General features: G+C 43.4%; 1 protein-coding gene across 1 annotated transcript in view; it reads right to left on the reverse strand.

Annotated features, from left to right (window-relative positions):
- Positions 1-9432, reverse strand: part of EHD3 (EH domain containing 3) — a 44819-nt gene extending 35387 nt beyond the window's left edge. Inside the window, exons 1-3 of the mRNA XM_069955590.1 lie at positions 9307-9432; positions 8837-9110; positions 253-429 (exon numbers count right to left, since the gene is read on the reverse strand). Of these exons, the coding sequence (XP_069811691.1) occupies positions 253-429; positions 8837-9063 (404 nt within the window). The 5' untranslated portion in view covers positions 9064-9110; positions 9307-9432. The remainder of the gene's footprint in view (positions 1-252; positions 430-8836; positions 9111-9306) is intronic.
- Between the last annotated feature and the right edge of the window lie 3887 nt (positions 9433-13319).

Raw genomic sequence — 13319 nt, forward strand, 5'->3', positions numbered from 1 at the left:
GCACAAGTTGTTCTGAGTTTTATTAGTGTTAATATTAAGTGTTTCATTAAAAAAAGTAAGTATGAAGCCAATATGGACATTATGGACTTATATATATTGTACAGATATGTTATTTATATTGCTGTAATGTTTTATATGTATAAAGAAAAGATCTACAGTGAGCCATCTCCAATTTCCCGTATCACAGAACAATTCAACAACTGGCTCAGCTCTGCTACATCGATAGAGCATTGCAGCTTAACACATACTTACCTGTTCAGGAAGGCATTTCCAAAGGCATTCAGTTTTCTGAAAGGTTTTTTGGGGTCCACCACTAGAGCATTGCCTGGAATAACGCCTTCTACGTCCCCCTGCATCACAGCAATGAAGGAATCTGTGGTGGGCTCCGGTCCGATCCTCATTCCAGGGAAATCCTGTTCCAGAAGATACCTGAGTGGGGAAAGAACAGCATCAGGGACATGTTCTGTCTAGTGTCCGCCATCATAGGTCACAAACACTGTCTATAGGTTCAATAAGGGCCTATGGAGGTTATACCATGCAAAAATGTTTGTATACAATGACAACAAGATGAGATCTTGAAAATATTGGAAAGTTACACAACTTATTAAAAGGATGATCAGCAGAACAGTCCTTAGAGGATGTCAGTCCATGGTGATATACAGGCACCGTGGGACCAGGTGCTGCCAGTGTAATACAGGCCCCAAAACGCCACTGTAAGCATTCTTATAAGGAAGTTGATACAGCGCCTAATTGACTGCAATTTTATTAACCTCTATTACGCCATTTGGCAACACTGACCCTTTCATACATGCACAATGACATACATTGACAATATTTTCTTCGTTGGGAATCATACCAAGCAAGGTCCTGGGATACAATACACCCCCACACATCAGGTAAACACTGAGCCAATTCACCTTCACTACCCATCCCCTACCCCTATAGACCCAAAATCTCAATTTCTATCATCTTCACTGGGAAAGAACAGAAAGCTTTTTTTTCTTTTTGCATCAGTCATCAAAAAAAACCAACCACTCATGATCGCTACTTGTATTACAAACGTCCAGAGACGTTTCCATTCACAACTTTCACAAATATCCTCTTCGCTTCTTATGGTGCGTTTACAAGAGATTTATCTGACAGATTTCTGAAGCCAAAGCCAGGAATAGATTTGAAAAGCGTATAGATCCCAGTCTTTCCATTTTGACCTGCTCCCTGTTTATAGTCTGTTCCTGGCTTTGGCTTCAAAGATCTGTCAGATATCTCTCTCTGTGTAAACGCACCATTACACGGGGCAATGGCTGTCAGCGCTCGTTTGCTCCTTGTTCCCCGCTCGCTGCCAGTGCTATTACATGCGTTGGCAGCGAGCAGGTAAGAGCCTGGGGCCGTAGGGACCTGCGGGGGCCTGCCGAGGTGATCGCTAGATCGTCCAGGCAGCCCATAAAAGATAGCGGCTCCTGTTACACCGAGTGACGGCAGCAGATTGTTGCTATCTAAGTCAGACAGACAACGTTCACGCAGACAACGATCAGACATCATTGTTCTATCACACAAGATCATTTTCGGCCGAATACGAATCGTGTAATAATAGGGCCTTTAGGATGCATGCTCTTTTTTTGTAAGTTTTGTAAAAACTGCAGTCAGACTATGATATGTGAATACACACTGATAAACCTATTGTATACTTGCCATCAGAGCAATAATGCAAACTTTCCTGCATAGGTTTATGAAAAATCCAAAATTGAAGGACTCTGATGACTCCATCTATTGTGTGCATGACCTGAATACTGTGCCAAATTTGCTCTTCCAAAAAGCTCCGTGCAGTGCCAAAGGGCCCATTCAGGTGGCGTCCAGGATTACAGTATATACTGAGCTCATATCGGATCATTTTCACAGGATCTCATACAGAGGTTTCTCAGACATGACTGGTAAAGGATTTACGTTCCTGCGGATCTCTTCTGTGGTAATATAATTATATACTCCAAGAAACAGAGAGAGATCACAGCGGAGTAGACGTTACTTCACGTCGGCAACGTGCAATTACATGACACGTGACATGTCTGAGAACGAAACCTGGGAAAACTGATCTAACAAGATGGGGATGAGGAGCTTTAACACTACAAAAACTGCAAAACTGGACAAAGAGTGACCACAGGGTCTGTATATTGATAATTAAATTATTTTGTTTGTGCCGTCCCTCTGTTATTCCTTTTAGAAACTGGGTGTTATCAGCTAGGTGTACATCCCTATAGAAAAGTACCCTTACAATGCGCCCTGAGTGTGTGGAGACGCGCCCCTTTGACAAGACGCGTCGGGCTTCCGACAAGGATATCTCCGTCCCGGGACCGGCTCCAGGAGCGGGACTTGCCAAGATGGGGTAAGTATCCGGGGCTCTAGCGGGGGTCGAGCGGCCTTCACCCTGGCACTGGGGGTGACAGGTTCCCTTTAATGGAACTAAGCTGCAAAACCCACACCCAAACTGAGGACAAGAGTGATGCTGTTTCTGGAAATAAAGGTTTTTCTAAAGGGAACCTGTCACCAAGACAATGCTATATAATCTATCAGCATCATGTAATAGAGCAGAAAGACATCTCTGGCCGAGACAGGAATGGTCCATAGCAGGGGAGGTTTTTCTATGGGGATTCATATAAAAGACACAAGAGTTCCTCACCCAGAGATATCAGCAGAGAGCACTGTGTCAGACTGAAAATAAAACATTTCCTGCATGACATACAGCAGCTAATACGTATGGGAAGACTTGAGATTTTTTTAATAGAAGTAAATTACAAATCTATATAACTTTCTAATATCAGTTTATTTGAAAGAAAAAGATTTTTACTGGACAACCCCTTTAAGGAGTCCAGTGGGCGGTGTCACTAAATGGACTGGACTCCATGGAAACATCAGAGATTTCAATCAATAAATTATAAGATATACTAAATCTTTCCCCATAAACATATATAGAAATCTGTTTAGCACCTTCTACTCTATAACATGATGCCGATAGCTTAGATAGCATTTTCATGGTGACAGGTTTCCTTTAAGGAGGGTTCTTGTTGTAGAAATTTCTATGATGGAAATTTTGATTCCATTTACCTGATGGGGATTATTATAACAAGAACACCCTGAAAAACAGGGCAGCTGCAAAAAATCCTGAAACACTTTTGTCACATGTGATTTCACACTATAAAATATGGCGTTCACAGTGTAAATCACAGAGGATTGTTTAGAGAACTAAAAACTGAACATCTTATACCCCTTAAAGGGGTCATCTACACTTAGGGGCTTCTTTCTACCATAAACACATTGTTACCCCCTGTCCTCCAGTTGTGTATGGTATTACAACCTGGCTCCATTCTCTCCATTGAAACTGAGTGGCAATACCGCATACAAACCAAGGACAAGAGAGGCGCTGTTTCTGGAAGAAAGCAGCTATAGTTTGCTAATACTGGATAATCGACAATTTGCATTAACCTGTATCACTGTAAGGGTACAAACACACACGGCTTATACGCTGCGTATTTACTGCTGCGATACGCAGCAGATACGCAGCAGATTAGATCTAAATAACTGAACACAGCATCAAATCTGCTGCGTATCTGCTGTGTGTGTTTGTACCCTTAAACTATGCAAAGTTTCATGATTCTGGTAAATCTGGGGACTGATCCCGGAGGGAGGCGGCCATATTAGTTGTCATCGCTTAGCTCTCTCAGTTGTGTAAACAGGACAGGTTAAGGTTACACATACAGCACTGCTGTATCCTAAGGCGTCATGTTTTTGGCACGCACTTTGTTTTACATTTTAGGCGGCCAATACCAGCCGCACCCTCCCCCGTTATTTATGAGACTTCACCAGGACTTTCCCTTACCAGGTGCTGCGTATCTACCTCCTCAGTACCAACATTTTCCACCACTCTACACAGTGTAGAACAAAAATATGCTACTTGGAAACAGTCAACAAGCTGCTGCTGATGGATCTGTGACTATGGCATAATGATCCTATTCAGTATTTTGAGCCCATAAGGCTGTATTTACATGTACTGGCCAATTCATCTTAATGGGGCCTGCAGAAACAACCCCATTCGGATGCATGGGATGGTTTTAGAGGCAAAAAAATTCTGCGATATGTGAACTGACCCTTACCCGGTGGCCAAAGTTCGGTGGTAACATATCACACGTGATGTGCTGGATACGAGATGCCAGTGCAATGCAATAGGCTGCCTGCAATAGCAGTAGGTGGGGGAGGGTATTGCGGTGGTGCAGAGTCATAATATTCTGAGTAGAAAGGGTTACCAGATGGTGAAGACAACAACTGTGTGACCTCTGTATCCCTGCTGTTTACTGCACTGAGAATTCCAGCACTGATAATAGGAACAGATTTCTGCTGAACATAACAGTCCTAACAATTTAAAGGGACAAACATTACAAAATCGTAATAGTATGCGGCCCTAAAATGACAGAGACCACACAGTGTGGCCCCTTAATGGCAGCGATAAGCCAGAGTGATCCCTTGAAGATACTTCATATAAGTATACATGTACGTACGTACAGTCATTAAGGGGTTAAAAGACTGCTTTACTTACATGACATCTCACCCTCATACCCTAAACCTCAACCTCAATAACTGGCCGTCACATCCTCTCACTATAGGCCTCAGCGGCTGGCCCTCACACCCCACTCACCATAAGCCCCCACCTCAACGGCTGGCCTTCACTCCCTCCCACCACAAGCCCCCGCCTCAATGGCTGGCCTTTATTCTCTTTTACCACTGGCCTCAGCGGCTGGCCCTCACATCCTCTCACCACTGGCCTCAGCGGCTGGCCCTCACATCCTCTCACCACTGGCCTCAGCGGCTGGCCCTCACATCCTCTCACCACTGGCCTCAGCGGCTGGCCCTCACATCCTCTCACCACTGGCCTCAGCGGCTGGCCCTCACATCCTCTCACCACTGGCCTCAGCGGCTGGCCCTCACATCCCCTCACCACAGTCCTCAGCGGCTGGCCCTCACATCCTCTCACCACAGTCCTCAGCGGCTGGCCCTTACATCCTCTCACCACTGGCCTCAAGAGACTGGCCCTAGCATCCTCTCACCATGGGCCTCAGCAGCTTGCCCTCCCACCACAGTCCTCAGCGGCTGGCCCTCACACCCCTCTCATCACAGGCCTCAGCAGCTAGCCCTCACATCCTCTCAGCACAGGCCTCAGCGGCTGGCCCTCACACCCCTCTCACCATCGCCCTAAGCGCCTGGCCCTCACACCCCTCTCACCATCGCCCTAAGCGGCTGGCCCTCACACCCCTCTCACCATAGAACCCAGCCTCACTGGCTGGCCTTCATGACCTCTCACCTGCTGGCCCTCACACCCTTTTCACCACAGACCTCTGCCTCATCGGATGGCCCTCATGCCTTCTCACTGTAGGCCTCCAAAGTCTCTACACTACAACTCCCATCAATAATTTAGGGGCTGAAAGTTTTTCCGCAGATCAGGACCCTATTAGCCCACATGTATAATTCACTGCTTCCCTCCCACATGTCTATAGGTACTTAATGGTCACATTAACCGCCTTAAAGGGGACAGAAACCCTAAAGTCAGCAGTTTATAATAGTGCAGGAACATTATAGGAGCGGCTGACCGCAGCCATACAAAATACATACATACAGAATACAGTAATGTCTATGGAGGGTCTCAGCACTGGAAATGAGGGCAAGGACTTAGAAATTATCCTACTAAGAAGCTTTACAGGCTGCCTGAAATGGTTGATAACACAAAGCAATAGACTGGACTCCACTGCACAGCACATGCAGAGAAATACTTTCCTATGGAACACGGCTCCAGATCTGAGAAAAAACCTTCAGAGATTGTAAATTAAATTAATATGATGGAACTAGAAAGTAATGATATGTAAGTACGCTGTCTGTCAGGATTTCCTTATGGAGACAAAATGAGGCCAAGATAGTATTATTAGGCAGAAACCAGAACTTAAAGGGGTAGTTTAGAAAAAAAATTTTTTCAAATCAACTGGTGCCAGAAAGTGCCAGAGATTTGTAGTTTACTTCTATAACCTCTCAAGTCTTCTAGTATTTATCAGTTGCTGTATGTCCTGCAGGAAGCGCTGTATTCTTTTCAGTCTGACACAGTGCTCTTTGCTGACACCTCTGTCCCTGTCATGAACTGTTGAGAGCAGTAGCAAATCCCAATAGAAAAAATTTCCTGCTTTTCCTGACATGGACAGAGGTGGCAGCAGAGAGCACTGTGTCAGACTGGAAAGAATAGAGTGAAGAGAAAACACCAAGGGGGCACATTGTGCTTGCTAGACATAAACATGAAAGTTGTGGCTAAGAAGCCGCTCACCTGGGGTGGTCGTGCTACGAGTGCAACACCACCAATCGCTTGACCAATAAAAACGCCACTTGCAGCCAGTCCACGGAGCCGGGGGAACCCGGTGTAGTCTCCGAAGCAGAAAATGCAAACTGGAGGCACAGTATTGCAGAGGTCCAGGACTTTTTAGGCGCTGTACGGCATCAGTGAAGATACACTACTTGGACCGATGAGAGTCGTAGTGGAAATCTATATTTTTATTGCAGTGATTACGTGTTTCGAGGCTCCGCCCTTTTCATCAGATCAATATCTTGATATATTGATCTGATGAAGAGGTGGAGCCTCGAAACTCTTAATCACTGCAAATATATCTTCACTGATGCCGTACATCGCCTAAAAAGTCCAGGACCTCTGCAATACTGTGCCTAAAGTTTGCATCTTCTGCTTCGGAGACTGGAAAGAATACACCACTTCCTGCAGGACATACAGCAGCTGATAAGTACTGGAAGAGTTGAGATTTTTTAATAGTAGTAAATTGCAAATCACTGGCACTTTCTAGCACCAGCTGATTGGAAACATTTTTATTTTTTTTGCTGAACTACCCCTTTAAAGTGATTATCCAGGCTTAGAAAAACATGGCTGATTTCTTCCACAAACAGCACTACTCTTGTCCTTAGCTTGGGTTTGGTTTCACATTTTAGTTCCATTTAAAGGGAATCAATCAGCACAAGCGTGCTGATGTTGCTCCCAGCTGCATCAAATACAGCTCCTACGCAGCTCCCCTACCATATCCCGCTGTCTTCCACAGTATCTGTTTATCTGGGAAAAACATCTTTTATTCCGATGCAGCGCAAGAAGAGAGACGGAAACTAGTCATCTGGGCGGATACCAGGCTGTAACTAGTCACAGCTCTCTCCCTGACGACGTTCTCTATGGGGATGACAGACAGGCAAAGATGCTACTAACGGGTCCCTCTGCCTGTCAATCATACCTGTGCTGCAGGGAGAGAGCTGTGACTAGTTACAGCCTGGTCTACACCCAGATGACTAGTTCTTGTACTGGGATAAAAGACGTTTTCCCATGATATACAGATACAGCTGAAGACAACACAGATATGGTATGGAGCTGCGCAGGAGTGCTGTTCGGTGCAGCTGGGAGCTATATCAGCATGATGATGCCGATTGTAAAAATCAGAAATCTGCTGAAAAACCCATGACATGTGGACCTGGTCCTACAGCACACACCTCACCAGTGTCAATCATTCAGCTCCTTGCATGACACGTAGCTTATCGTCACTGTATTTCCCCTTTGAGACATGCCAGCCACCATGCACCATGAGTCCAGGTGACTCTGAGTCGCACCAGTCGTCACCTTGAGCATATGCACACACAGCAGACTTATTGCACAGAATTTTTGTGTTGAAATTGCACAGAATTTACTGCAAAGTGGATGAGATTCCTAAAAATCTGGGGGCATCTTAAAAAAAAAAAAAAAATCATGAAATTAATGAAAGTTCTGAAACTTTCTCATATTCTGTGTATTTCAGTTGTTCTTTATTTTCAAGACCTCTGCTGCCGTCAATGAATGTAAAAATCTGGAGACTGAAAACCACTCCAGACCTAATGCCTCTAACAGCTGAGCTTTTTCTACACTTGTATCGAGTCTAGACAATGCTCTGTGAGCTAAACACACCAGAAGTACAAATCACTCTGCCCTAATGGTGTATTTACACAGACAGATTTAGCTGACAGATTTTTGAAGCCAAACCCAGGAACAGACTATGAATGGAGAACGGGACAGAAAGGAAAGACTGAGATTTCTCCTCTCTTGAAATCCATTCCTGGCTATGGCTTAAAAAAATCTGTCAGATAAATCAGTTTAGAGTCCAGGCTGTTTAGCTCACAGAGCATTGTCTACACTGGATACAATTGTATCACTTCTCAGCCGAGAGCAGGACTAGCTATGTACAATGTATCCGTCTGGCCTCCAGGCTGTTTAGCTCACAGAGCATTGTCTACACTGGATACAAGATCTATACAGATTTTAAGTCTCTGAATGTAAACAGAATTCCAGTTCAATGACAGTAAGCAGTGATCTTGAAAATGATCTTAAATGACACAGTACATTATACTAGAATGTTGCAGAAATGTTCACTATAATGACACACACCCCCTTTGGCGGGCAAAGAGGAATTCTTTACAATAGGGGGCTTCTCCTGTGGGGTACGTGGATTTGGACCTCCAATGTCCAGGCCATACAGAAATGACTGACACCTTATAGTGTTCTCCATCCTGCAGCTGCCTGCAAAACTACAACTCTCATCATACTGTGACACCCATTGTAGTAGCAGTTGTACAATTACTGGAGAGCTTGTTAGTACATGATGGGAGTTGTAGCTTTGCAGCGGCTGAAGAGACACCGTCAGGGCATGCTGGGAGTGGTAGTTCTGCAGAAGCAGATGTTGGGGGACACAGATGCGTACCTGATATTACTACAGTCAGAGCCCCCCTGCTCACATACCGGATGAAGGTGGTCTTCCCCGTGGAGTACTGTCCCACCAGCAGGATCATAGGTTTGTTATCAAAATCCGCATCTTCCAAAGCCGGCGAATGAAATTCATGGAATTTATAATATTCTTCCAGGGGCAGCAGCTTGGTCTTGTAGAGTTTCTTCAGCCCATCACTGACCGTCTGGAAAACTTCAGGATCCTTCTTCCTGCGGTCATCGTTCCCCAGCCAGCTGAACATCTCTGGAGGTAGAAGATCTCACAGTGTACGGAGGAGGCGACAATACTCTGCAATAGAGAAAATGTATGCAAAAGATTGTAGAAATGATTGGAAAATACTTCCAGCAATGTCTCTGTAGAATCCAGGGAGGCAGAGATGGAGCAGAGGCAGATGGGGCTAGAACAATGTGTCAGCTGTGCCCAGGTAAATGACACAATCAGGGACCACAGGGCAAAAATAACAAAAATAAAAAAAAAACCTGACTGCAATGTGCTGGATTGTGCAGGATGCCAGGGGACAGGACCCTCAGATGCACATCAGCCCCTTCCAGCTGGATTTAAATGCCAGCAGCCCAGGAAACTGGTGTACACCGGAAGTTCCCATCTCCGGGCAAGGCATCCCTGTGTACGGCAATGAGTGAAGCCGGAGTGGGCGGGGCCATGCTGGTGGGTGCGGCGCATGATCTCCGGAGCAATGCAGGGATCAGCCGCTGCGGGATCTGTCTGTGCTGCGGCGACACCTACAGGCGGGCAGCGGTAAGGCAGGTCACCTTTTGCCTTCTAAATTTAGCTCCGCGCTATAAATAAGAGATGACGTCATGACTGTTTTTCTCAGTTAACACTTTATGTCGCCGGTGAGAATAATGAAGGATGTGGTTATAAATATGGGGGATAATGATGTCCGCGTTATTAACCTTTGCTGCATATGATGCGGAGCTCATTTCCCTAAGTCTGATAACAGTGAGGGTGATAGCGCAGATATTTAAATGAGCCGCTCTATTTTTTCCCTTCTGCTGCTGCACAGAGTCGTGTAGATGTGGTGACACATTATTATTATTATATTGTGATTACAAGGTAGAAGGTTTTCTGCATCTCCACAGCGCACTCTAGCGGGGAATTACATTATTGCATGATGTAGGATGATGAGTCAGGAGAGAACTGGGGACAGAAAGATGAACATTACACAAACCAGTCAGAGAGGGGAACCACAGGCTATATGTATTATGTGTTATAGCCAGTGGGTCAGAGGGGCGGGGCCTGACACAAGAACCCACACCTGGTGTCCTGTAAATCACTGCGACATGCACAGATAGATAATAGGTAGATATGTTATAAATAGAAGTCAGTCTGTCTATCTATCTATCTATCTATCTATCTATCTATCTATCTATCTATCTCTCTATCTATCTATCTCCTATCTATTATCTATCTATCTATCTATCTCCTATCTATCTATCTATCTATCTATCTATCTATCTATCTCCTATCTATTATCTATCTATCTATCTCCTATCTATCTATCTATCTCCTATCTATTATCTATCTATCTATCTATCTATCTATCTATCTATCTATCTATCTATCTATCTATCTATCTATCTATCTATCTCCTATCTATTATCTATCTATCTATCTCCTATCTATCTATCTATCTATCTATCTATTATCTATCTATCGATCTCCTATCTATTATCTATCTATCTATCTATCTATCTACTATCTATTATCTATCTATCTACTATCTCCTATCTCTCTATCTATCTATCTATTATCTATCTATCTATCTATCTATCTATCTATCTCCTATCTATCTATCTATCTATCTATCTATCTATCTATCTCCTATCTATTATCTATCTATCTATCTATCTATCTATCTATCTATCTACTATCTATCTATCTACCTATCTATCTTCTTTCTATCTATCTATCTATCTATCTATCTATCTATCTATCTATCTATCTATTATCTATCTATCTATCTATCTATCTATCTATCTATCTCCTATGTACTATCTATCTATCTATCTCCTATCTATCTCTCCTATCTATATACTATCTATCTATTATCTATCTATCTTCTATCTATCTATCTCCTATCTATTATCTATCTATCTATCTATCTATCTATCTGTCTATCTGTCTATCTACCTATCTATCTTCTTTCTATCTATCTATTATCTATCTATCTATCTATCTATCTATCTATCTATCTATCTATCTATCTATCTATCTCCTATCTATCTCTCCTATCTATATACTATCTATCTATCTATTATCTATCTATCTCCTATCTATCTATCTATCTATCTTTTATCTATCTCTCCTATCTATATACTATCTATCTATCTATCTATCTATCTATCTATCTATCTATCTCCTATGTACTATCTATCTATCTATCGCTCCTATCTATATACTATCTATCTATCTATCTATCTATCTATCTATCTATCTATCTATCTATCTATCGCTCCTATCTATATACTATCTATCTATCTATCTATCTATCTATCTATCTATCTATCTATCTATCTATCTGTCTATACAAAACACAAAGTACGCAGCACTCGAGAAAAGAAGCTTTGCCCGGAGCCGTGGTTAACACCCTGATCCACAGGTGTCTATGTAGAAATCCAAAAAGTAACTGCAGCACACGGGACTTCGTGAAAAAATCAATCTGTATTGGTGATTATTCCATACAAAGCACATGGTGAACAGAAAAGCTGTCTATCTATCTGTCTGTCTCTATCTATTTATCTATCTATATCCTATCTATATCCTATCTCCTATCTATGTATCTCCTATCTATCTATCTATCTATCTATCTATCTATCTATCTATCTACCATCTCTCTATCTATCTATCTATCTATCTATCTATCTATCTATCTATCTATCTACCTATCTATCTATCTATCTATTTATCTATGCAAAGAAGGGTCCGTGGAGCCTCAGTTGCGAGTCTCAAAACACGGGAACAGCCAGATATCCCTCTCCAGAGAAGGAAGCCTTTGCCAAGGGGCGCCTCCTAGTGAGGAGAGCAACAAACAAACCACCCTGATACGTAGTCCCTCAGGTCCTCACTCTGTTGCAAGCTTTGGGACCTAAATAGGGAAACTATCTATCTATCTATCTATCATCTATTCAAATAGGCTTTATTTTCAGAAGCAAATACATTTTAGCATTGCCAAAGTAAGGCTAGGTTCACACTGTGTTTTTGCAATCCGTTTTTTAATCATAAAAAAATCGGACCAGAATGCATTTGTTTTTTTTAACATACATGAAAACTTGACCTTATTTTTGTGTACGTTAAAAAAATGGGTGAAAAAAATGGATTGCAAAAACGCAGTGTGTCAGCTATTAGCCCCTTCTGTGCCCCCATTAGTTATTAGCCCCTTCTGTGCCCCCATCAGCTATTAGCCCCTTCTGTGCCCCCATTAGTTATTAGCCCCTTCTGTGCCCCCATTAGTTATTAGCCCCTTCTGTGCCCCCATCAGTAATTAGCCCCTTCTGTGCCCCCACCAGCTATTAGCCCCTTCTGTGCCCCCATTAGTTATTAGGCCCCTTCTATGTCCCCCACACTATAATCAGACCCCCATACTCTGGTCATGGAGTGGTCGAGGGCAGTGGCGCACAGCACTGTGATGGCTTTAAAGTGAATCTGAATTCTGAACACTTAGAAGACCCTCTATGCTGGCCATGTCAGTTACACCCCCTGCAGCCATGATGGTTACACCTCTGATCATGTGAAACACCCAAAATGTCTGTAATGTATGAATCCAAAATGTTTTATGCTTGTGGTTTCCTCCTCTATGTAGCAGCCATAGCATGAGGATACACTGACACCTGATAGAGCACCTGTGTATATCTGTCCGTGGAGTGTGTATATAGACATAAGGATTGTGTAATAGTAATTAGAGGATGTTGTGGGTGTAATTATATATACACTATCATTATACATATTATAATGATATACTGTATGGTGACAGTGTATGTTATTATAGTTTGAGCCTTAAGGGAAATCTGTTACAATATATCAATTATCTTCTGTACAGCCTCAGTGCATTGCCACTCAGCACTCAGCACACAGGTGTGATGGTATACCTGCTTTTAGTGGTGGCTGGCTATTGTCAGGAACTGGACAGCCGGGACAAGACAAGTCATAATTGGAACATCCCCCTGAACTCCAAGCTAGACACCTGAGAACAAAACACATCCACTGGCAGGATGACCTGTCAGTCACAGCAGAACCAAAACACAGATTAACCATGACATGGCCAGACAGAAATCAGCAGGTGCAGTCGGGTGTGTCCACCAAACAAAGTGAGCAGATAAACCAGTGTTCAGACACTGCAAAACAAAACACAGAAACAGATCAGTACAAGAAATGAGCACCTTCTCGGCCTCACAGCACGAGCCGAGGGGCGCATCACACTCCGCAGAGGTACAGTCCCGACAGCTATACTGTTCCCCAATGGTCGGTGACCTGCTGGGT

This window comes from Dendropsophus ebraccatus, chromosome 15, assembly GCF_027789765.1.
Source record: "Dendropsophus ebraccatus isolate aDenEbr1 chromosome 15, aDenEbr1.pat, whole genome shotgun sequence".
Classification (NCBI taxonomy): Eukaryota; Metazoa; Chordata; class Amphibia; order Anura; family Hylidae; genus Dendropsophus; species Dendropsophus ebraccatus.